The following is a 25,735-nucleotide window of genomic DNA, read 5'->3' as shown; positions in this document are numbered from 1 at the left end:
GTCGTGTGCTATGACGAAGAGCCATGTCCCGAAAGTGCTGTGTGGAAAATTTGCATATGCAGATGACTGTGCCCTGGTATCGCAAGCGGCGCCCTTAAAATACATCAAGTCCACCTTGAACAGCGACCTAAATGCCACTGAGATATTTTTGGAAATGGGATGTTCAAACCAAACCATGGCAGACCCGTACGTTTGATGATTCGCACCTCCGAGATAGCACGGTTGGCAAACGTGCGGTGCGAAAAAAGTTCAACATACAGTTGAAGACTCAATGTTCGAGTCACAAACACGCAGGGGGCATCGTCAGGGCGATGCACTCCGCTACTCCTGCCGCAATGAGCTGGCTCAATGACATCAGCCACGCGAAGGCGCGTGGCACTGCGCAGGGTGGCATAGTGTCGAGCCCTCTCCGTTTATTGGCCACTGCTCGAAACGTCGCCCATTTACAGGCTTTTTTTAATTATTTAACTCACTGTCGTTGTATCCTAAAAAATCTTGTCACTCAATTGTTTACCCACTTCCCAATGTGGTATCGACTGCAAACTTGGTATACTTATGTCATACTGATGACAATACTGTATTCTCTCATTAAAATATATTTTAAGCAATTTTTTTTATATATCTTACTAGCTGTACTACACGGCTTCGCCCGGGACTTGGATTCAGCACGCCCGGCCGCCTTTGTCCCCCAAGTGGCGATGTTCATACACCACACCAGTTACTCGTTTGAGGCTGAGTCGACCTAGGGGAGGCCCAGGACCGGTTAAAATAATCGTCACCGGTGGTGGCCGTGAGCGAGAATCGAACTCAGGTCGCCGAGTTCCTAGCGCGGCGCGCTAACCACTACACTACAATGCGTTACGCTTCCACACACACAGATTACACATACACAGCACGCTAACCACTACACTACAATGCGTTACGCTTCCACATGCGCGCGTCACGTGACAGGTTTGACGTCACAGCTCACTTGCCGTGCAAAAAATATATGCATTATTTAGCTCCCCCCCCCTAAAAAAGTCTATTTTTATAATTGTTGCATGGTGTACAGTCTGGAAAGTACCCACATGGCAAATTTCAAGTTTGTTGCATGTCGGGAAGTACGCTAAACATTTTGAACAGACACATATTCACAATTTTGTCTTTTGGGTCTAATTGTCCACACTCAACTAACGTTGGCTGTAAATCACCAGTCCCTTACGTTATGGCAAGCTTCGGGGCCACTTCCTGGAGTCGTGGAGTTCTGCCATTACTCGTACGGTACATTTCATTAAAGCGTGTTTTAAAAAGGTATTTTTAAATATTACTTATTATATAATTGTTTCCATGTAAGGCCACACGGGGTGGCATTGGCACGGAACGTATTGTCCTTCCCCATAGCTGTTAACCCCTTATCAGTGCTGCCTAGTTTATTACAGACCAATTCAGACCTTAGTGGTCACCCCGTGCCCTTATAAATCTCAACGTTCATCCTACAAAGTCCCATCACAAGGGAGAAAGACAAATAAACAAACGTATTTTCTTGTCTTCTTTGGTTCTTTCGGTAAAGTCACGTAGAATGAGAATAAAATAATAAAATAAAACAAAATTCTCACGACGTTTCGGCCACAACACAAGTGGCCTTCTTCAGGTGAAAGGAACAACGAGCTACGTCACCCAGCTCTGTCGTCCCGACAGGTTTGTTCCTTTCACCTGAAGAAGGCCACTTGTGTTATGGCCGAAACGTCGTGAGAATTTTATTGTTTTATTATTTTATTCTCATTCTACGTGACTTTACCGAAAGAACCAAAGAAGATGAATCCTTGCAGTCACGAAAGCTTTAAATCGAAATTTTTTTTGCCCGTATTGAAACGGCTGTACGCCGTACGAACCTGAAAACTCAATTTCCCTGTACAAGAATACGGGGTAAGCCGTATGGGTTCGGCAAGCTATGTTATCACGGTTGGCAACGTACGGTGCGAAAGAAGTTCAACACACGTGTACCCACACAACGCATCCGCACGTCACCCAAACCCTTCATAATTGATCAACGGGCAACCGATTTATCGGGGGTGCATGCTCTTTTCGCCGACTGGGTGGGTGGGGACACATGAACATTCACGTTGTCGGCGGCGTTTGTCTGCAAGCGACCACGCGTTGCCGCATGTCGGTGCGTCGGTGCACCTAAAAAGCGAACCAGACGTGGCCTCGCGATTGGCTGGGCGCGTGGCGCCCTCCGATTGGTCAGTTCCGCAGTGTTGGGGGCGAGTTGAGGAAGGAAATCCTTGTCCCCCCACTCTCCCCGTATTCGTCCAATGGACAGCGAGCGTTTGCCGCACGCGCCAGAAGGCGGTCGCCGATTGGGCGACGAGGTGGCGGCGACGCGGCTTTAAGAGAGGGGGGGTGGAGGGAGGGGGGCGGAGTGGAGTCGACAGCCGCCGCCACTGCCGCCGCCGCTGTTGGGGAGACGCGGAGTCAGCAGAGCGGGGACACTCGGCCACTTTCACGCACGCTCGTGGATAATAAAGAAGTCAACGCGACACTAACCGCTGGCTCCTGCTGCTGCTGGGCGTTAAGGGCTCATTGGCCGTTCAGAGGCGGCGGCGGCGACGGCGGCCGGCTCAGATCTCGGCTTCGCACTGGACAGGTAACTAGAACTGGAATTTAATTGGCACCGGTACCCTCATTGACGATGTGCGTTAATTGACACTGTACAGGCGATCGACACTGTTGACTGACACCGTACATGCGACTGGCACTGCGTGTTAATTGACACCGTACATGCGACTGGCACTGCGTGTTAATTGACACCGTGCATGCGATTAGCACTGCGTGTTAATTGACGCCGTGCATGCGACTAGCACTGCGTGTTAATTGACGCCGTACATGCGACTGGCACTACGTGTTAATTGACACCGTGCATGTGACTGGCACTGCGTGCTAATTGACACCGTACATGCGACTGGCACTGCGTGTTAATTGACGCCGTACATGCGACTGGCACTGTGTGTTAATTGACACCGTGCATGTGACTGGCACTGCGTGTTAATTGACACCGTACATGCGACTGGCACTGCGTGTTAATTGACGCCGTACATGCGACTGGCACTGCGTGTTAATTGACACCGTGCATGCGACTGGCACTGCGTGTTAATTGACACCGTGCATGTGACTGGCACTGCGTGTTAATTGACACCGTACATGCGACTGGCACTGCGTGTTAATTGACACCGTGCATGCGACTGGCACTGCGTATTAATTGACACCGTGCATGCGACTGGCACTGCGTGTTAATTGACACCGTACATGCGACTGGCACTGCGTGTTAATTGACACCGTGCATGCGACTGGCACTGCGTGTTAATTGACACCGTGCATGCGACTGGCACTGCGTGTTAATTGACACTGTACATGCGACTGGCACTGCGTGTTAATTGACACCGTGCATGCGACTGGCACTGCGTGTTAATTGACACCGTACATGCGACTGGCACTGCGTGTTAATTGACACTGTACATGCGACTGGCACTGCGTGTTAATTGTCGCTCTGTGCCGTCGTTGACGATGTTGGCCGAACATCCCAAAAAAATCAATGCAAGGCAGGAAACCCTCTCCCGCACTCTGCTTGGCTTTCCACGAGTGAACGAGGCGATTGGAACCTAAACCACGCGTTGACACTGCGCCCTGAACTTGATGGCGTGGCTTGGCTGGGTGGCTTGTGGTTGAACCTATGCGTGGTTTCACGCGTACCTGGTAAACCCATATGCTTAACCCCGTATGGGTTGACAGGTTTGCTACTATGCACTACGCTACGATATGCTACACTGCTACATGACTGCCAACCCGTACGGTTTACCCCGTATTCTTGTACAGAGAAATTGGGTTTTCAGGTCCATACGGCGTACAGCCGTTTCAATGCGGGCACAAAATGTTGTTTGTCTATTTGTTTGTGTTTCTCCCTTGTGATGGGACTTTGTAGGACGAACGTTGAGATTTATAAGGGCACGGTGAACCAATAGGGTCCGAATTGGTCTCTAATCAGGTGTTGATAGGTTTGTCTGACGCTTGCTCGACTTGGTGACGCGGAGTGGTCTGTGCTGCGTGGCGGCAGGAGTCCAGCATTCGGCAACGTTCACACTTAAAGACACCCGTCGTTGGCTGATGTTACTATTGTGTTGCCCTTAAAAGTTCCTTACAGGAAACACGATTTCAATTTTCTGACTCCCGTGCGTAGGTGAACTCGCCCCCTGCTGGCAAAGCCCTGGGTCTGTGCTTTGACGAGACACGGGCCAGGACTGGCAAGGGACACACCTGAGCACAGGTTGGAGGGCAGAGGTTTTGAGACCGCGGGGGCACTTGCGTGGACGTTGGAGAGAGTGGACATTGCGGAGCAGAGTTTTGGAGGAAGTTGATCGCGTTCCAACACTGACGAGTGAATGTTGGAGTGGCCACTCTGGAGAGTGGACACTGAGGAGTGATCATCGGGGAACGGGGCTTGCAGAGTGTGACACTGGGCGGTGGACACTGGGGAGCGGCGATTCTCGATGGCGCGCTGTGCCCAGCTGTGTCTGCTCATCGCGGCCCTGATGGTGGTGGGCCGGCACGTTGTCGCATCTCACGGTGACGAACCCTGCTCCATGTGCCGGGGAATCGTGGAGAACTTCAAGAAGGTGGGAGCCATGGCCTCCACGAATGGAAACGCTGCCTCAAACCAACTAAGCGGGCTTTTGGTTGAGATTTTTGTGTCAACTGCTTTTTGCATTTAGTTTGTCCTTGCCCCGCATCTCCGATTAGCACGGTTGGCTACTTACAGTGCAAAGCAAGTTCTACATGCATACATATGAGGGGAGGCAGAGAGGAGTTTAGGAGGGAGCACACTAGCCTACCATACACTTGGATGCTCACCATCTCACGAACCGTAACCCTTACACCCAACCAACTAGCCAACCAGCCACTTCTAGTAGCCTCTGACTGAGCTTCATCCTAACCTACTGCTAGTCAACCAGACACAGGTATTAGTCTCACCCACGGGGCTTGGTTGTTCACTGGGCTAAGACCATCGACTCGCTGCACTTGAAAACATGGGCGAGGAGTCGCTTATAATATAATTGGGGCGCGTGTAAAGGTGTTATATTTGTTTTTGCGCAAGCACGGCTAAATTTGCGACCTGGACAGTCTGCCCGTCCATGGCTAATGGAGAGTTAACCGAGGTGGTGGCGCGGTGGTCCAGCTGCAGCAGTGCCTTTGCCGCTTGTTGCGGAGGTTCGTGGTTGGTATCTGCTAGGCCGCCCTGGTTATTGCTGCAGTGGTGGTGTGCGTATTAACCATGAAAATACTACACGCAGTCTGCTTCGTGTTGGACGGACACTAAAGATCCCCTGATGTCACCTGACGTCACGTTCGAAATTTGAAAAATTATCTGAAAGTAGCTCAGATGGGATCGCGCACAGCAGCAACATCACCCCTACTTGAATAACTCCTGCAAGCCTGCCTTTGTGAAACACAGCAGTGCCTTGCGCTAAAGCGCCGACATACTCAATCATTCTGATTGTTATTGCTTTATTTTTCTGGTTTATAGATGGACCCCACCCACGTCCGCCACCAGAGCTCAGTAATCGATGGTGCCATGTGTATTCCCCCCCCAACCCTGGCAGGGCATAGAGAACACTGCCAAGAAGAACTTTGGAGGAGGGAACACGGCGTGGGAGGCGGAGCGTGTGGCTAAGTACGAGCAGAGGTGAGCAGAGCTCCGTGCCACCGAGTAGCCAACCTCCGATGAGCGAGGGGTGGCCCGGACCCCCATTCTTCTCGGGATTGAGGCGCGCCTCTCTCCTGCATTGGAAAGCATTGCTGGTTATTACCGGTGTAATGCACCTCCACTCAAGAGCGTTAATGGGTTCCCCACAGTCGCTCGACAAGTCGAGCGGTGTGGGTACGTCCCCCACCCCTCCCTCCACCTCTTCCAACCTGTCCGGTCAGCGTGAAAGACTAGGCCAAATACCTTCTCGTGCTGTAATCTAGTGGAGGAGGCCCTTCCACCAATTGTGGCATATAAGAAATAGCAGGGCTGTACCTTTTCCGATATGCTCAGGTCTCCCTTGCGAGACATGAGCTTTTCACTGTTTGCTCAGCTGGTAAAATATAACATGCATGGGTGTGTGTGTTGGCTGTAGGCTACGATAAATAATGAATGAGTGCGTGCGTGTAAGATGAGACTTGGTAAGTCGTCAGCTCCCATCATTCCCCAGAGCTGTATGAACAAAACTGCTGATCCGACATCACCGGGCAATCGATAGCCATGCCTCTTACTTACCCCCCCCCCCCTTTCATGACCATCATCAGCCACGATCAATCCACCGCTGGATGGAGGCCCCTCCCCAAGCTATCGCCATCTCTCAGAGTTGTGTAGCCTAATTTAAATGTGGTTGTGCATTGCTTTTCCAATGGAGACATTTGAAATGGAGCCCTGGATAAATAAGGGAAGTGGGGTGCGGGGTGACCTTGATCATTGTGGGCAATGGTCTGCAGTGTGAGAATGGCGTGCGTGTGATATGCGGGTTGAGAGTGGTGTGTGGCGGCGTGGCATAATGGCGTGGTGTGACGTGGTGTGACGCGGTGGCAGTGAGACGCGCCTGGTGGAGATCCTGGAGTCGCTGTGCGACAAGACCGCCTACGCATGCCACGCGATGCTGGAGCAGCACGAGGAGCACCTCGAGAAGTGGTGGTTCCACAAGTACGACCCCTTCACCCACAACCCTGCCCACCCCTTAACCAGTTTAACACGTAGGTTTTTTGCGACCAATATCATCCATAATACAGGTTTTTTTTTTTTTGGGGGGGGTTAGATTGCGTAAAGATAAATGTGTCGTTAAATCCACCACCAGACGCAGCCAACTAGTAAGGTTTGTCACGTAAACGGAACATGCCAATTCGTTACTAGTACAACAAACCTTAACCCTCGCCTACGATCTATAACCTAACTTATCACCTACAGCCCATCATCCCACACCTATAGCTCATCACTCCGGTTGTGATCATCACTCCGGTTGTGATCATCACTCCGGTTGTGTGATTGTTTATTGGGTTATGTGTGGGTTGTTTATTGGGTTGTATATTTGGTTGTGTGCTGGTTGTTTATTGGGTTGTATATTTGGTTGTGTGCTGGTTGTTTGTTGATTGTTTATTGGGTTGTGAGTGCAGGCAGCGTGCCCACCCTGACCTTTACAGCTGGTTCTGCGTGGAGATGGCCAAGGTCTGCTGCCCGGCCGGATCCTTCGGGCCCGACTGCAACCGTGGGTGCCGGCCCCTCCACACCCCAACAATGCTACCCAACCACACCAGCACCGCTCTCAACCACACCAGCACCGCTCTCAACGACACCAGCACCGCTCTCAACGACACCAGCACCGCTCTCAACGACACCAGCACCGCTCTCAACGACACCAGCACCGCTCTCAACGACACCAGCACCGCTCTCAACGACACCAGCACCGCTCTCAACGACACCAGCACCGCTCTCAACGACACCAGCACCGCTCTCAACGACACCAGCACCGCTCTCAACCACACCAGCACCGCTCTCAACCACACCAGCACCGCTCTCAACCACACCAGCACCGCTCTCAACCACACCAGCACCGCTCTCAACCACACCAGCACCGCTCTCAACCACACCAGCACCGCTCTCAACCACACCAGCACCGCTCTCAACCACACCAGCACCGCTCTCAACCACACCAGCACCGCTCTCAACCACACCAGCACCGCTCTCAACCACACCAGCACCGCTCTCAACCACACCAGCACCGCTCTCAACCACACCAGCACCGCTCTCAACCACACCAGCACCGCTCTCAACCACACCAGCACCGCTCTCAACCACACCAGCACCGCTCTCAACCACACCAGCACCGCTCTCAATGCTATCAACCCACATCCCCCTGTCTCTCAGTGCCACCTGTAAATATGTGCCCCCCCCCCCCCCATTCCCCTGTACCCCTCCCCCCCAGAGTGCCAGGGCGAAGCGACGCGGCCGTGCGCGGGGAACGGGCGGTGTGACGGCGATGGGACGCGGCGCGGCACGGGGCTGTGCGTCTGCCACCCGGGCTACGTGGGCTCCCTGTGCCTCGAGTGCGAGGAGGAGGGCTTCTACTTGGCCCAGCACAATGACACGCACGCGCTATGCTCCGGTACCCGCTCGCCTCCACTCACCCACTTGCTCACCCTCTGACCCCCACCCATTCACTCGCCCACCCACCGTGCCTACCTGCATTGAAGTCCCATTGTCGACATGATCGTTGTGCCACTGATGAGTGCTTGTGTGTGTACTGTTACTGTTGGGTGGTGGGGGGGGGGGACAGCATGCCACTCGGCCTGCAAAACCTGCAGCGGACCACAGCACACGAACTGCGGGGACTGCCGGCCTGGTTACGCCAAGCAGGACGAGGAGGGCGGCTGCGTCGGTGAGCCTGTGTGCCGGATTTCCACTGCCAGCTTATCTTGGACACGTGCGGCCATTGCGGTGTTTGACTTTGTGGCTCTGTTTTCTCCAGTGTTATCCCGATTGTGCTCTCCACGTCCTGTCTTGTTGTGTGTAACTCTGTCTTTGTGTTGTGTGCGATTTGTGTTGTCGGTGCCGTACCTGCGCGATCCCTTAAGCAATGAAATCGCGCTGATTAGTCGTCATCAACTGCTTTGTCCACATCTGAGCGAGCAGTTGCGTGACACGCCTGTGTCTAGGAGTTGCTAAAGTTTCTGGCCACACCCTTCACAGTAGAGCCCTGCCCCTTTTTTGATTGAGCTCCACCCACCCCCCTTACCCCCCCCCCATCAAGATCAACGCTTGAGAACAGAGTCCATCTTTGCTGGTAGCAAGCGATTGCACAACTACGAGCAACCAGTCGACTGATCGTGTGTCGGTGTGTGTGTGTCCGTCTACGCAGACGTGGACGAGTGTGCGAGTGAGCCGACCCCCTGCCATGGAAGCCAGTTCTGCTCCAACACCGAGGGCTCGTACGTGTGCAAAGGTAATGCCACGGCGACCACCGCCACTTCCACGTAACGACCCGCGGTGCTGGACCGTGGTAACGATCACCTCTGTACCTCACCCCCCCCCCCCCCCCTCCGCATCACAGTGTGCGACCCGGCGTGCGAGGGCTGCAAGGCCGCGGGCCCTGACAGCTGTCATAAGTGTCTGCGTGGATACACGGAGCGCGACGGCGTCTGTGTGGGTGAGTAGCTGCTCCTGTATCCGCTCCGCTCCGCTCGCTCTCTCACTCCGAGAGACCAGGGTGTTTGTGGAACAACATCTACCGCACAAACAATAAACATAACACCTTCAGTTAGTGGAACAACAACAACAGTGTCAGAATGTTTGTGTGACCAGTAAATTTGTGTGTAATGACCATGTGTGCGACTCGTGTTTGTGTACTGAACATGTATGACGAGTGTGTAAATGAACCTATTTTGTGTTCAATGAACCCGTGTGTGACCCGTGTGTAGATGTGAACGAGTGCGAGGAGGGCCTCGCCACGCAGTGCGTGCGGGAGAACGAGGTGTGCGTGAACACTGAGGGCGGCTACCGCTGCGAATGTGGGCCTGGCTTCCACGACCGCGCCGGGGCCTGCAAGCTCGTCAAGCCTCCAGGTACATTGTCGCCTGCTGAGCGAGAGAGCAGCAGGTGGTGGTGTAGCGCAATACGTGGGCAGAGCTGCCTCTGCGGGCAGAGGGAGCAAGGGGGATGTGTTGGCAGGGGAACGAGTGTGTGAACGGGCGAGCGAGGGTAGAGCGTGTGCCGATCATCTTCTCGTCATCGTGGGTCCTGGGTGTAAGAGGACCCGTGGAGATCGCTTGATTTGTATCCGTCCTCATTTAAACATTGTAATGAGACGGTGGCGAGGTGCAGGCATCTTCCCGTTGAGCATGGCTGTCATGGCGATTGTGGAAGCGCGTGAGCGTGTGTCCAACGCCCCTTCCTAACAACAACCACCGTTCAACGCTGACGTGACTTCACAGCGCTTGTGCCAGACTAGGTGCACTTTGAGGCTAATGTGTGGAAGGTTCACAAGCAGGTGGTCATTGGATAGGCCCAGGCCTTATGATGGGTTAACCGACTTGGTTAGCTGGCAGTTGAACCACCTGTGCTCCCCACTGGCACGGTCCTTGCCACAACAGACAAAGATCCCCACGTAGCCGACTTCTGCTGTTGAGGCAAGTGCTGTTAGCGAGCACCTATTAAGGCAGGCATGGCAAACCGGGAGTGGTGTGGTCGGCATCACACACGGTCGCCGTTGTTTCCCTAGTGCTAATTCTGAGTCGACCTAGGAGAGGCCCACTATAGGCATTTGTGTTGTAGTATGGGGCATTGGTGTTGGTTAGTAGTGTGAGGCTCATAGCAATCGATGTAGCAGTTTGTAGATTGTACGGATGAGATGGTCAGGTGACAGCAGCAGCATCTTTTGATGACGCTACGACTGTCCACTCAGATGACCACGTGGTCCAGTGACAGCAGGATCAAGCGATGACTGCCACGAGATTGCGGTGTCATGTGACCACGGGGTCAGCTGATGACGGTATCGGGCGACGGACGATGACAAAAATTGGGCGACGGGGTCGAGTGATAACAGGGTCAGGTGACGGTAAGTTCATATTGCCACGTGGTCAGCTGTGTCCACGTGGGTCACGTGATGACGGGGCAGAGCAAAAATGCACGGTCAGGCAACCAGCGCGGGGCGGCGCAGCAACGGAAACCGCGGTGACGGTGGGTGGGCGGCGGGCGGTGCAGGCGAGCAGGGCCTCTTTGACGAGATCTCCGAGGACGAGCTGGTGGTGCTGCGGCAGATGGCGGTGGGCGTGGTGCTGTGCGCGCTCGCCACGCTCGCCGCCAAGGGCGACATGGTCTACACCTCGCTGTTCATCGGGGCCGCCGCCGCCACCGCCGGCTACTGGCTCTCGGAGCGCGGGGACCGCCTGCTGGACGACATGCTCACCGTCAAGCAGTAGATGAGGCGGGGGGTGGGGGATGAGGGGGCTGCCCCACTGCTGCCACCTGGGATAATGGGGGGCAGATCGATCGTCAACGTCAGTGGGGTGCTCGGCAAAGAAGAAGCCATGGCAACGCCGCCGCTTATGGGGGACCGACCGCTCCAGGAGGATAACGGGGGGGGGGGGGGCGGGGTGCCACGTGATAATAGGCAGTCACTGCCATCAACAATAATGGGAGTGACTCCTGCCGCATGATATAATGGGGGCGCCTCCTTCTCCCCTCGAAAACCTCAGCAGTAGACGCAGAGGTAATGGGAGGCCCACTGGAGCCACCTGCAGTAACGGTGAGGGGGCCGAGTGCCGCTGCCAAGGGGTCATGGGGGTGACGGTGTGGATGCTGTGGGGTGGCAACCACCGCAACAGTCGCCCTGGTCTCAACCACCGCAACAGTCGCCCGGGTCTCAACCACCGCAACAGTCGCCCTGGTCTCAACCACCGCAACAGTCGCCCGGGTCTCAACCACCGCAACAGTCGCCCGGGCGGCAACCACCGCAACGACAACCGTCAACTTCATGTGCCGTTGCTGACGGTGTGCACTGATTGAAAACTTTTCTGCGCTTCCTTCCAGCAGGGGTTTGCATACGCCGCTCCCCATGATGAGCGAACGCTAAACCAGGCCCTATTTTAAGGAGCGTGTAACCCTGCCCCTAGAGCTCTGCGGTGTGTTCTTGTACACGGGGGTGGGGGGTGGGGGTAGCATAGCATCGTATATATCTTGTGGATTACACAGCATCTCAGAATCGGAAGCCGAATCTCGATTTAGACTTCAGGAAGCTGACGAGCTATGAAGTTGTTCACAGATGTGCAGGGGTCGGTCGGCAACGTATAAACGAATAATAAAAAAACTACAGAAGTGTGAAATGGATGAAAGGTAAGCGAGTCACGATAAATAAATATACATCCAAGTTCTGGATGTTAGTGCAAATTGCGTAAGTTCCAGCCGATTTTTCGACACGAATTGCAAGCTTGGGCAAGGCATAAAAACAACAAATCCAGTCCCCCACCAGCCGCCCCGCCCAGACCACACCAAGACAGCACCACAATTCCTTCAATTTGTAGTGCACATCTCATACGGCTGCTGCGGTTAGGCCCTGCTGGACACGGTGTGACGTGTGCAGCACGTAGCCAGTGACATCGAAGTTGGTGTCTATGTTGTGGCGAATCGACAGTCACTCGTAGCGGCGGAGGAGAAGGTCCTGAGCCTGGGTTGGGACGGTGGTGGGGGGGAGGCAGCAGCATGGGCAGCTGTGGGGAAGAGGGAATTTAAGATTGTGGGGGCAGCCGTCGCAAAAGTTGCTGTCGTCATGGACGGGCCCGGATGTCATTGCGAAAAAATTTAAACGCCTCCGTTTGTGACGCTGTGGCCTTAAGGGGTCGATGGAAGGCAACGGGCGTCGTTTTGGCTCCTATTGATTGCACGTGCGTGTGTGTATTTTGAAATTATTTTGCACCGTACATAGCCAACTGTGCGAATCGGAGGTGCGGGGGAAGGACAACAGACTAAACACACAAAGCAGTTCTAAAGAAATTGTTTTTTCAATCTAGATTGAAAAGTGCATAACTCCAGTGGCTTCCTAATATCGGAAGGAAGAGCGTTCCAGACGGCCGCAGAAGCGCATTTAAAAGCAGTAACCGTCTTTGTTCGATGGCCAGCCAAAAACAACTGAACAAGGGCCAGTGGCCGGAACGTCGCCTCTTGGTGGTTTCCTCCCACCCCCCCCCACCCCCACAGCATTCTCGACAGGGAACGTGTTTGAGTGATTTTCATATCATTTGCATGTGCACCAATGCGGCGCATTAGCAGCATCGCGAGATAATTTGTCCAGTTTCGTTACTGGCCATTGGCAATATTATTTGGCACTGACCAAGGTCGGCTTGGCACAGGCGCGTTTTCGTCATCGCTTACCGTTAGAGTAGTCCTCCTTTTTAAACCCTGTGCCCCTGAAAAAAAAAAACTTGCCAGGACCCACCAGTGAAAGAGACTTTAGACTCGGTGAGGCCTGCCTGGGTAAGTATTTAATAATAATAATTTATGGTATTGCTCGACTCTAACCACAGGGGGGTCTAAGCCAGGATTCACACCGCATAGGGAAGCTTCTGTTATAACGTTGATGGTAAACCGGGCTATAGCTATGGCTGGGTCTAGCCCCGGGTGCTGACCGCTAACCCGAGCCCAGCACCGGGCTAAGCCGGGTCTGGCTCGCCCGGTGGAATATCCACGTGATTTCTAACGACTGCAGTCACTGCCGTCATACTCCTGTCAACCCTTACTCTTTCACACACACACACACATGCCTAACACACACGTGTAACACACACACATGCGTGTACACATGCCCAACACACACACACACGTCTAACACTCGCACGCACGCGTGTACACATGCCTTACACACACACATGCGTGTACACATACGTAACACTGCGCGCACACACATTTGCACATGCAGAAAACGCACGTCTCCCCATACACATGTCCACACTGTGACTCTGACCCCCGCCTCCCATTTGAATCGCTGAACCTTGTAGTCGGTGCTCATGGGTCAATAAAGTTCGTGTCACCGAGTCGCCCGTGCCCGCGTGCGTCACCCATGCCTGAGTGCGCCACGGCTCCCAGGGTTTCCAACGACACGCACGCGCGTGTACAAACAGCACTCGGCCCTTGTGAATTGTGCAAAAAAAACATGGCCTGTTCCTAAAGCGAACTGCAATGCCGTTCACCATCAAAATACATTTGAGGAAATGTGACCACCTGACGGGCAGCAGTGGTGCAGAGATGGACATGCAGTTCTTCAGGAACTGTTTACGGTTTTTGCACCAGGGCTGAGTACTGTTTGTTGACAAGTCTGTTTTGAAATACACGGTTTGCCAGCCTGCACCATCACCGTTGTGATGCTGGGTGTTGCTCGTTAGATGAACATATTTCATTGGGGCATCTCGGGACGCCGCGGTGTGGCTCCTACGGTGTGTGGTACGCCCTCGGGGCCACAGGAGTCCACCGCCACCACTCTTGATGTTGTGGTCCGCACGCTGGACTTGAAATCCACGCGTTGCCGATTTGGCTCCATCTCCTGGCTTGGCCATTGAAACGGTGGGGCAAATTTATTAAATCCACCCTCCCCTACTTTCCGCTTTCCACCGCAGTTAGTCGATCGGCAGGTCACGTGTATTGGTGGGCTAAAGTATGGGCAATCCCACCTCTTCCAAGACGTCTGGTCAGCGTGAAAGAGTAGGCCAGGTACTCCAGACCGAGTTGGATCTCGTGGGGGCCCTTCCGACAGCAGTGGCGTGAGCGTGCGGAATTGCTGGGCCGCGCCTTTGCAATTTAACCATGCGGTGCTTTTTAAGGCGCGTTCCGGAGTCGTGGGCCGCGTGGTGGTCACGCGACCTTCCTAATTAGTTGATTATCGAATCGGTGTTTGTGCCACTGACGGCGCGCCCGACCTAAGCGCCGTGTGCGGTGCGAGGTGAACGATCGGGAGGCTTGCGTCCGCTTGTGGCGAGCAAAACCGCAGGTGAAGAACTCGTCGAGTACGAAATCTTGGTCCCTGCCACGTGTGTGGCAAAGCTTCCGACACGGCAACCCTTGACTCGTGGCTAAAAATATATGCAGGAGACTGATATCGCCATGATCGCCCCCTCGTCAAGTTTGTCGTGCATCGTTGGAGAATTTTACCGCGACACCCGAGTCGATAAATCTCTGGGCTTGAGTCCACTCGGGTTAAAAGCTTCACTCGGTAGTGAAATCAAATTTTCAGAATATACTGGAGGAATCCGATGCGCTATAAAGCTATTTCACAGATGTCCAGTGAAATGTTTTAACCGGGGCTGAAGAAGAGTTGCCTGAACGAGGTCCAAATAGTAAGCACGTCTAAACGTGCTTACTCTCCACACGAGTGTGTGTGTAACATTGTGTGTACGTGACGTGTGTCACTCATGTGATTGTAATTCGCTGTGTGTGTGTAATGCATGTTTTTGTGTCTGTGTACATAACACGTGTGCGTGTCTCCCATTGCCGTCGAGTGGCCCGGATCATTCTGTTAAGGTCAGTGAAGGGCAGGGCAAGAGAGGGCATGTGTTTGAGCTTAGGGAATGGCCAGTAATTCCCCACCTCCCTCCCCGTACACACGCACGTGGTGAGCATGCATGGACCTTAGGAGTGAGTGTGGCGTTGCCGCTGTTTTAAAGCGGGTGGCTTGACTAATCGTGTTGCTGGTGTTTGTGGCGCCGCTTGTCACAGAGGTTCACAGTTCAATCTGGCAGGCTGCCCTGGTTAATACTGTGGTGGTAGTGGTGTTTACAGTATTAACTAAAATTACTCCGCCGTCTGCTTAACTTGCAGTGGAATTTAAAGATCCCGTGATGTCGTTCGCAAGTGGAGGGTCCCTTATGTGCCAGAGTCGGGGTCCAAATTTCCAAAAAAATTATTCTGCAAAAACAACTATTAGGGATCACACAGCCGCAATCGTTGCCTATTGGCAGCAGACTAATGTCATGTGGGCCAGGTGCTACGCCACCTTGCACTGCACATGGACCGCTGGCACTAGGGGTGCCCTATCAAATGTGATGCGAGGTGGTGTAAGGGGCTTATCGCATGTCTGGTGCTGTGAGAGGCCCCGGCGTGCAGCAGGACACCTCTTTCAAAAACACGCAGTGCTGCACTGTTACTTTGGTGATGGCAATGATGGGGGTTCATAACTGTCGCTAAAGACAAAGATCCCCCGTATAGCCTTAACAGACTGCTGGGACAAGTGCTTTTAGCGAGCACGTGTCACCACCATCACTGCCATCGACACGATCATCGCCACTACGGTGCCAACGGAACCGGGGGCCAGATTAGAGAACGACTTGCAACACGTGAGAACCGACGGCCCGTTCAAGACGAGACTTTCCTTAACTCCGAGTAAGCAAGGTAGTTGCGACAAATGGTCATGAGAAATCTTTCGATGATGGCTAGTCCGTCGTAGTTGCAGTACCTCCACCCAGCCCCCCCCCCCTCCTTCCCCCCGTCGGATCTTGAGCGTGAATGCACGGATGCATGCGTCGGTGTGAAGAGCAATTTTCCAGCATTGCTTTAGGAGTAAACCTGAACGGCAAATTCGTTTGGGTGACGCCGCATCGGACGACGCATGGAATTGAGTGGCGGTTTTTCACGCTAGGAGTTATGCAGCCCGCAAGTCGCCGCACGGTCGCTGCGCTCTGGGCCTTCCGTCCCTCACTGCAGTGCGGCTGTTGTTGTTTGTCGATTGTTGTTCTTGTTCGTTGCGATCTTGTTGTTAATGTTGCAGATGTTGTTGGGTTTGATATTGTTATTGGGCGCCACGGTGTAGAGATGTTAACCACCTCGCCTGGTATACTGGAGGTTGTGGGTTTGATTATATTCCTGATGCCTGTATATTTGGAGTTTGCATGTTCTCCCCGTGGTCGCGTGTATTTTGCTCCAGGTCTTTCGGTTTTTCTTTCCATTTAGAATCATGCGTTTAGATTATTTGGCTGCTGTACATTTCCATATGATAAGCCACTTGGTTGAGCTATCATTTGTGGCCAGGTCACTTCTGGAAAAAGAGCTCTCATAAAATAACAAAAATAGCTTAAATAGTTTTTTTGGTGTTGATGTGGTAATGCTCATGATCTTACTTTAATTCGTGTAGGTTTTCGCGACCAAAGTGATGATTTGGGGATTATTTCTGATTGGTTTGTGGGTCACAATCACTCTCGGCAACCTGGGTTTCGTGGTCTCGTTCGTGTCGTGGATGTTGTGCATTGGTGTTGCATACCTTGGTGTTGACGACGTTGTTGTTATTGTTTGCAGATGAGGAGGAGGTGGGTGAGAGTGATCAGGAGAAGACACAAGACCACAATCACCGTGACCTCTGACCCCGAGGGTCCACCACAACCGCTACACCCCACACTCGCTACAAACGCAACCACAACTGACAACCACTAAAACCACACTCGCAGCCACTACCTTGGCCACCACTACCACCACAACCACACACGCAGCCACTACTGTTACAACCACTGTTGCGACCACTCCCATACCACCCTACCCACAGCCCTTGTCACCATCGGACCCCACCCAACGCATGGCGCTGCATGGGGTCGAACACGGGTTTGGGGTTCGAGGGGTCCAGGGATTCGGGGTCTGGGACCGAGAAATTTTATGGTGGAGGAAGTGGGGGATGATGGGTCGGTCCCCCCAGAATATACAGCACTGCCCATCTCCTCATGTGTGGCCCCCAATTCAGAGGCAGCTCCTCTGGTCGGGGGACCCGGTCCGGTTTAAGTTATTAAAATGATCACGGTGCTCGTGATGCCACCGCCAACCGCATCTCGCCACCCCTCGCCGCATCTCGCCATCGCTTCCTGCCGCCAGATCCCTGCACCGGTTGGCCCAGCCTCACCCGGGGCTGCACGCTCTGCTGTCCGCCCGTTCCACACCCCAGCGAGCAGCTGCGCGAAACCAAACCGCTCTGAAAATCGCGCAGATCCACGGTGGTCCGCAGCCACTTTGTCCACGTCTGGGGTGAGTAGTTGCACGACGGCGACATTAAGCGGCTGCGCGGATTCGGGATCCAACCAGCCGACCAATCGCACCTCGTGAATGTTGCCGCACGCGTCGCTACGGAAAGCGCAGTCGGTCTCTGCTGCGAGCAACCGAGTTGCTCAGACGTGTCCACGCAAGGGATTCCGTTGCGCGGAACCAAGTTGCGCACAGCCGATCGCTCGGATGTGGTGCCAACGCTACGTGCGGACGTCTCTTCAACGCTGTTGCTCGCGGCGGAGACCGACTGAAACTTTCGCGTCGCGACGAGAGTGCTGCACGTTCGCGAGCCGCGATTTTGGTCGTGAGGAACCCCGAATCCGTGCGGCCGTTTTTAAGGTCCTCGTCGCACGTCCACTCGCCCAGGCGCGGACAGAGCGGCTGCCGGCAACGGAGTTGGGCGATTCGATATCCATGGGGGGGGTGGTTTGCTTGCGAAACGGACTCGCTGCGGTATGGATCCGGCTTGACAGTCTCATCCCACTTGTAGAGGTTTTTAATCGTTTGGGGGGGAGGGGGATGGAGTTGGTGCCCCCCTCCTCCCCCCCTCTGTTTCATGTTTACAGTATCTGAGTGACCACTTTTTAGGGGGCTCAGGGTTGGAGAGATCCCCCTGGGATTAGGGGTCTGCGGGGTGGGGTGCAGGCGTGTAAACAAGGGGGTTAATTGGGGAATGTGAGTCTCGGGTGCCGGGGTCTCCTGTACAAGGGGACCCTGGTCCCCTACAAGGATCCCTGTGTTGCAGAGATCAGAGGGCGCAGGGTCCCTGTTTTACAGTGGCATCTGGGGTCCTGGTTCCCCATTTCACAGGGGACCTGTTGCCCTAAAAAGAGGGGGGAGGGGGCTGGATTTCTGGAGCCCCTGTGCTACTGTGCGACCAGGTCTCTTTGGGTCCCTGCAAAAAGGGCATCTGGGTGAATGATGTCCCGGTTTTACAGAGCGGGGGGGGGGGGGACCTTGGGGACCTCCGGGTCCTGGGATCTCTGGATCCTGTAAAAGCGGGACCTGGGGTGCTCTCGGTCACAGGAGCCCGGGAGGTGATACTTGAAACGACTGCACGTGTGGTGACGAATAAAGAGAGATGATTGCGAGGAGCTGATCAGTGGGGGCTCAGATCGAACTGCACGGATTTTCAACATGCATCGAATTCTTTTTTTTTCCCTTTCTCCCACGCGAGATGAGAAATGTGACCACGTGAAACGGCCCAACGTGGCATGCGCACGTAGAGCCCACATCAACTGGCCCTACCACTTAACCCTACCACACACCCTGCCTCTATACAACCACGGACGTTACAGCGGCGAGGGTGGGTCCTGGACTGGCTGGCAATCGAACCGAGGTGTGCAGGGTTGGTGCAGTCTGCGGAATGGATACCGTGCAAGATCAATGGCTCCATAGCGTTGGTGCAGGCGTGTCTCTGCCCTGCACAAAATCGAGGGTGGGACCGCACGTGCATCTTTATCACAACCCAACACGTGTGGGTGCTGTCGCGTCCGCAGCAGCTGCCACCGTTTCTGGGCTGTAACCTTCGGTGGGTTTTGACACTGGGTTAAAAAAAAAAATCTGCCTCCCAGGGCAAGAGGTGGCAACAGAGGACGAGACGAGGGCATCTCCTTCCAAAGGGTTCACAGCGGCATCCTAAGCGCACGGGGCTCTCTGGAACGGGGGGGCGGTGGGGGGGTGAGTGGACTTTGAGGGATGTGTTGAATGTTGGGGAAGAGTTGTGAGTGGGCGAGAGCGCGTCAGCTGTTGGGGGGGGCGGGGGGGGGTGGCCGCATGAGCCGTGGTTGGAGACGGCTGGGCTCGACCTGGCTGTCGGATCGGAGGGATTGTTCCGCGTGCGTCTCGTGGCACCACTGCTCGTGACAGCGGAATTGGTGGCCGTGTCAAGTACTGTAGACCCACTTAGGCCCACATACGGTACGTAGAGGCCCAACGTGACTGAGAGACTTGGGGAAATGCCCAGAAGCCGCAATAGTGCAATTGTCAGAAATTGGAATCTTTATTCGTACTAGAAGAATCCAATGCGCTACAAAGCTCATTTTTACATGTCCAGTAAATCAGCGGTCCCCAACCTTTTTGGCACCAGGGACCGGTTTCGTGGAAGACAAATTTTTCACGGACCGGGGATGGGGGTTCATGATTGGGTCTGTCCCCCTTTTCAAAGAAGCTGTCCAGCGACGTTTGTTTTTTTACTCTTTTGGCTATTAGGGGGTAGCTTGTGGGCTTTATACCAACACTGACTGAGACAAGTGTGCAGTGCGGGAAAGAGGCGCAGATGGAAGTGGAAAAGAATCAAATAAAAGGGGGCGGGCCACGCGCGGGCTCACCGCTCTCATCTCCTGCTGCTGCTGTGCGGACCGGTTCCTAACAGGCCACGGACCGGTCCGCGGCCCGGGGGTTGAGGACCCCTGCTGTAAATGGCCATGCAACCCAAACTATGGGCCGTGTCGTAGCCCACTGCAGTGTGCGCGCCCTGTTAACGCAGGAGGAGGAGGAACAGCGAAAGCACACAAACCACACGGGTCTCTGCCGAAGCCCTCTCGTTGTGGCCAGCAGCAGAGCTCGACAAGTTTGCAACCATCTCCTCCACATCTCGCCGCTGCCCGTCGTTACGTCGGGATGAAGCCGCCGTGTCACGCACGACGGAGAGTCGGGAATCCTCACGGTCCCCTTGGATGCTGCGCACGCGTTGCGCTCTGCTCGAGTCGCGCAGGCAGCTGCCGTGTCGCATTGGGGGCGCTGCACGAGTCCCGGGTGTGATTGCGCCAGGAGTAGCGGAGTGCTTGTGCCAGGGCCCAGTCCCGGATCAGGGGCTGTTCATAAATGACGTCACGCACCTAGGGGTGGGAGGGGGGGTCAGACATGTGTGACGAGGGGGGGGGGGGGGTTTAAGAAGTGACGTCACATCAAAATGCGCAACTTTAAATGAATATAGAATCGTTATAACAACACTCCTACAACATCAGAGTGCAGCGCCACATTAAATACGCACTACAATGACAATAGTTTAAAGCGATGTGAAGCATGTTTTCTTTTCGAAATGGAATTTTTTTTTTTGGGGGGGGCAGAGCTTTGTGACGAGGCGGGGGGTGGGGTAATCAAAAATCGTCTAAAATCGCGTGACGTCATTTATGGACGGCCCCTTATCCTAGTAGCACAAGTAGCTGCGGTGCCCCACGCTCTCAAAGGCCCCGCGCGAAATGCTGTCAAGCTATCAACCGACCGTGCCAATCGGAGGTTGCGGGGGAAGGACAACAACCTAACGACAAAGAGCAGTCGTGAAGAAATGAGTTTTTCAATCTACACGGCGTGAAAGTGCATCGCTCCAGTGGCTTACTCATCGGAAGAAGAGCGTTCCAGACGGCCGCAGGAGCGCGTCTGAAAGCGCGTGCGTCCACCAGAGGGCAGCACGTGACCGTGCCCCAAGCCCAACTCGCTGGTGGTAGTGGACACCCGCTGTGGAGGTGGCAGCAGCAGCAGCAGTAGCCAGGGTTGGTGAATCACCACGCAGATTTTGATTTAAAGCTTTCGTGACTGCAGTAGTTCATATTCTTAGCTATTTCGGTAAAGTCACGTTGAAGGGAAACAATAAAATAATACAATATATATTAAACAATAAAAAGTCTCACGACGTGACTTTACCGAAATAGCTAAGAATATGCACCACGCAGATGTTGCGAAAATCCCTTCCCGTGTGCGAGCGATGACGAGGAGGAGCCGTGTTACGGCTCGACAGGTTCAGGCGGTACAGTAAAGTTTGGACGAATCTCAATCTGTCCCAGCTGTATGGGATAGAGTGGTGCCTCCTCGAACGCGTGTACAACACACAGGCACGTGTACGGACACGTGTACAGACAGCACACAGACACGTGTACAGACGCCTACAGACAGCACACAGACACGTGTACAGACACGTGTACGGACATGTACAGAACACACAGACGTGTACAGACAGCACACAAACACGTGTACGGACGTGTACAGAACACAGACACGTGTACGGACGTGTACAGACACGTGTACGGACATGTGTACAGAACACAAACACGTGTACAGACAGCACACAAACACGTGTACGGACATGTACAGACACGTGCACGGACATGTGTACAGAACACAAACACGTGTACAGACAGCACACAAACACGTGTACGGACATGTACAGACACGTCTACAGATAGCCTCTGTGCATGGTGTTTGTTGCATGTCTTGTATTTTTTCTGTGTAAAAGGTGGCAACTCGCCTACTCACCAGACAATCACACTCACCTACTCACCCACTCACCAATCACACTCACCAGACAATCACACTCACCTACTCACCCACTCACCAATCACACTCACCAGACAATTACACTCACCTACTCACCCACCCACCAATCACACTCACCAGACAATCACTCACCTACTCACCCACTCACCAATCACACTCACCAGACAATTACACTCACCTACTCACCCACCCACCAATTACACTCACCAAATAATCACACTCACCTACTCACCCACCCACCAATCACCAATCACACTCACCAGATAATCACACTCACCTACTCACCCACCCACCAATCACTCACCAATCACACTCACCAGATAATCACACTCACCTACTCACCCACCCACCAATCACACTCACCAATCACACTCACCAGACAATCACACTCACCTACTCACCCACCCACCAATCACACTCACCAATCACACTCACCAGACAATCACACTCACCTACTCACCCACCAACCAATCACACCAATCACACTCACCAGACAATCACACTCACCTACTCACACACCCACCAATCACACTCACCAGACAATCACACTCACCTACTCACCCACCCACCAATCACACTCACCAGATAATCACACCCCTCACTCAATGCATTGCTTTCCAGAATATCGTGACAACTTTCTGTAAATTAGCAACCAAATTCCTCTGTTAGGTAACCACAGCCCCCACCGCCCTCCCTCCCACCCCCCACCGCCCCCCCTACCGCCCTCATCCCCCCCCATCGCCCCCCTACCGCCCTCTCCTATCGCCCTCACCCCACCACCCCCACCCCCCCAACTGCCCCCCACCGCCCCCCCTACCGCCCTCCCCCACCGCCCCCCCACCGCCGTTCCCCCGGGCGGGCCAGCGGCCGTCACCGTGGGCGCGTGCGTTCACCATGGCTGCGCAAGGCGACGCGACCCCTTCACTCTCACACCGTGGGACGACATTTACCATCGCCGTGACGCGCCGACATTGGAAGAACAATTTTTGAGACATTTTCACCGCGAGAGTGACTCAGTAGGGACGACACACACAGCAGCAGCAGCATCATCGCCCGAGTTAGCGAGATGTGAACTACCTCGCCTGGTATCACGCCTGTCAACCCCTTGTCAGTGCTGACTACCTTGGTACAGACCAATTCAGACCTTATTGGTCACCCCGTGCCCCTTGTACATCTCAACGTTCATCCTACAAAGTCCCATCACAAGGGAGAAACTAAAAAAAATAACCAATGTTTTCTTTTGCCCCGTATTGAAACGGCTGTACGCCGTATGGATCTGAAAACTAAACTTCCCTGTACAAGAATACGGGGGTAAGCCGTATGAGTTGACACGGTATGCGGTATGGAGTGGGTTCGACCCCGACCCAGACGCCTGCTGCTGTGTATTTGGAGTTTGCGCGTCTCTCTCTCTCCCCATGGTCGCCTGGAATGTTGTCCGGGTCCTCCGGCGTTTCCCTCCACATCATTAATGAACCTTGTGGCGGGGCTCCGGGGTCCCATAAGCCCCCGGGCTCTCGCATGAACTGCGTCGCGACGTCGTTTTATGTCTTTTGAAGGCGAACGACACGGCGATCTGTTCCCCTCGACGAGCTCTACACGATGCACCAAGAAAAGTTTCAAAGTTTTGTTGATGACTACGGCAATTTTGGCAACGGCGGGTGCCTGGTGAAGAACGAGGAGAGGACTGGTTTTCTGGTGAGTCGCGGCGTTTATGTGCGCGGTGAGACGGAGTCGCCAATAATTACGATTTTGACTTCCGTTTATTCGAGCATGGGTTACAGCATGGGGTCGAGCATGGGGGTCGAGCTGTTACGGGTTTGAGCATCGGCACGTGGGCCCGCCAGTGCCCCCGGGCGTTGTGTCTGGCCATCGGATGGTTTAGCATCTCAAACCCCCCACCCACCCATCCCTGATGCAGCAGTTTACTTGGTCAGCTATCTGCTGCTGCTGCCAGCGGCACACAAACACAGAACAAACAACAACAACCGACGCGTTGGTCAACAACGCGCTGTGAGCGGGTTGTTGCCTTATCTGGCAAACAAAGCCCAGTTATATAATAGGCGACGTTTCGGGCAAACGGTCCTTCTTCATGACACGAGATGTGGGGGGGGGGCATTGGCCCCCGCAACGTTGCTTGTGAGATGTTTATTGTGCGGCTGTGCTCGAGACGAGTTTTGTTGACATGTTTGCGTTGTTGTTGTATTTGGTGATTGGCCCGCGCTGGTGAGCACCCTCCCACTCACCATTTCATTCACACTCACCTCTCACCCTCTCACTCACCCTCTCACAGTCACCCTCTCTCACTCACCCTCTCACAATCACCCTCACTCACCCTCTCACAGTCACCCTCTCTCACCCTCTCACAGTCACCCTCACTCACCCTCTCTCAATCACCCTCCCACTCACCCTCTCACAGTCACCCTCTCACAGTCACCCTCTCACAGTCACCCTCTCACAGTCACCCTCACTCACCCTCTCTCACTCACCCTCCCACTCACTCTCTCACAGTCACCCTCTCTCACTCACCCTCTCTCACCCTCTCACAGTCACCCTCTCTCACTCACCCTCCCACTCACCCTCTCACAGTCACCTTCTTTCACTCACCCTCTCTCACTCACCCACCCTCACTCGACCCTATCACAGTCACCCTCTCTCACTCTCACTGCACCCTCTCACTCACTCTCACTCACCCTCTCACAGTCACCCTCTCTCACTCCACCCTCTCACTCACCCTCACTCACCCACTCTCACTCCACGCACTCACAGTCACCCTCTCTCCACCCTCTCACTCACCCTCACTCACCCACTTCACACTCTCACTCCACGCTCTCACAATCACCCTCTCTCACTCCACCCTCTCACTCACCTACCCTCACTCGACCCTCTCTCACTCACTCTTTCACTCACCCACTCTCACTCGACCCTCTCACTCACCCACACTCGCTCACCCGACTCACCTCTCACTCACCCACTCATTCACCCACTCTCACTCACCCACTCTCACTCCACCCTCTCACTCACCCACACTCGCTCACCCGACTCACCTCTCACTCACCCACTCACCCACTCTCACTCCACCCTCTCACCCACACCGGCTCCACCCTCTCACTCACCCACACTCGCTCACCCGACTCACCTCTCACTCACCCACTCTCACTCCACCCTCTCACTCACCCACTCTCACTCCACCCTCTCACCCACTCTCACTCCACCCTCTCACTCACCCACTCTCACTCCACCCTCTCACCCACACTCGCTCCACCCTCTCACTCACCCACTCTCACTCCACCCACTCACCCACACTCGCTCCACCCTCTCACTCACCCACACTCGCTCACCCGACTCACCTCTCACTCACCCACTCTCACTCCACCCTCTCACCCACTCTCACTCCACCCTCTCACTCACCCACTCTCACTCCACCCTCTCACCCACACTCGCTCCACCCTCTCACTCACCCACTCTCACTCCACCCACTCACCCACACTCGCTCCACCCTCTCACTCACCCACACTCGCTCACCCGACTCACCTCTCACTCACCCACTCTCACTCCACCCTCTCACCCACTCTCACTCCACCCTCTCACTCACCCACTCTCACTCCACCCTCTCACCCACACTCGCTCCACCCTCTCACTCACCCACTCTCACTCCACCCACTCACCCACACTCGCTCCACCCTCTCACTCACTCACACTCGCTCACCCGACTCACCTCTCACTCACCCACTCACCCACTCTCACTCCACCCTCTCACTCACCCACACTCGCTCACCCGACTCACCTCTCGCTCGTCCCACAACCGCGGGACTTCGCCCACGATCGATTCTCCGCCTCCTCCAATCGCAGCTCGTCACCGCCCCCCCCACCCTCCACGATTAAAGGAGTCCCCCG

General features: G+C 54.5%; 1 protein-coding gene and 1 long non-coding RNA gene across 3 annotated transcripts; one reads left to right on the top strand and one right to left on the bottom strand.

Moving 5' to 3' along the window:
- Positions 1 to 2,383: 2,383 nt before the first annotated feature.
- Positions 2,384 to 18,660, top strand: LOC116952335 (cysteine-rich with EGF-like domain protein 2-B). 2 transcript variants are annotated; one of them, XM_032971585.2, is made up of 12 exons: positions 2,384 to 2,626; positions 4,214 to 4,649; positions 5,634 to 5,716; positions 6,602 to 6,712; positions 7,180 to 7,271; positions 7,989 to 8,168; positions 8,340 to 8,441; positions 8,922 to 9,005; positions 9,114 to 9,209; positions 9,481 to 9,624; positions 10,763 to 15,067; positions 16,835 to 18,660. In XM_032971585.2, the coding sequence occupies exons 2-11, from the start codon at positions 4,524 to 4,526 to the stop codon at positions 10,978 to 10,980; spliced, it is 1,236 nt and encodes a 411-aa protein (XP_032827476.2). In that variant the 5' UTR covers positions 2,384 to 2,626; positions 4,214 to 4,523; the 3' UTR covers positions 10,981 to 15,067; positions 16,835 to 18,660. The 2 variants fall into 2 exon arrangements, with proteins under 2 accessions (XP_032827476.2, XP_032827477.2); XM_032971586.2 differs by lacking the exon at positions 10,763 to 15,067 and having other exon boundaries at positions 2,385 to 2,626.
- An 884-nt stretch (positions 18,661 to 19,544) lies between these two features.
- Positions 19,545 to 25,731, bottom strand: LOC142931002 (uncharacterized). The gene is made up of 3 exons (XR_012947001.1): positions 25,626 to 25,731; positions 20,907 to 21,025; positions 19,545 to 20,406 (listed from the first exon to the last, which is right to left on the bottom strand). It is a non-coding gene; the product is annotated as an uncharacterized LOC142931002 (long non-coding RNA).
- Between the last annotated feature and the right edge of the window lie 4 nt (positions 25,732 to 25,735).

This window comes from Petromyzon marinus, chromosome 46 (genome assembly GCF_048934315.1).
Source record: "Petromyzon marinus isolate PM22_M1 ecotype Great Lakes invasive population chromosome 46, UKy_Petmar_22M1.pri1.0, whole genome shotgun sequence".
NCBI lineage: Eukaryota > Metazoa > Chordata > Hyperoartia > Petromyzontiformes > Petromyzontidae > Petromyzon > Petromyzon marinus.
The sequence above is the reverse complement of the archived record's forward strand: the minus strand, read 5'-3'. Positions and strand labels throughout refer to the sequence as shown.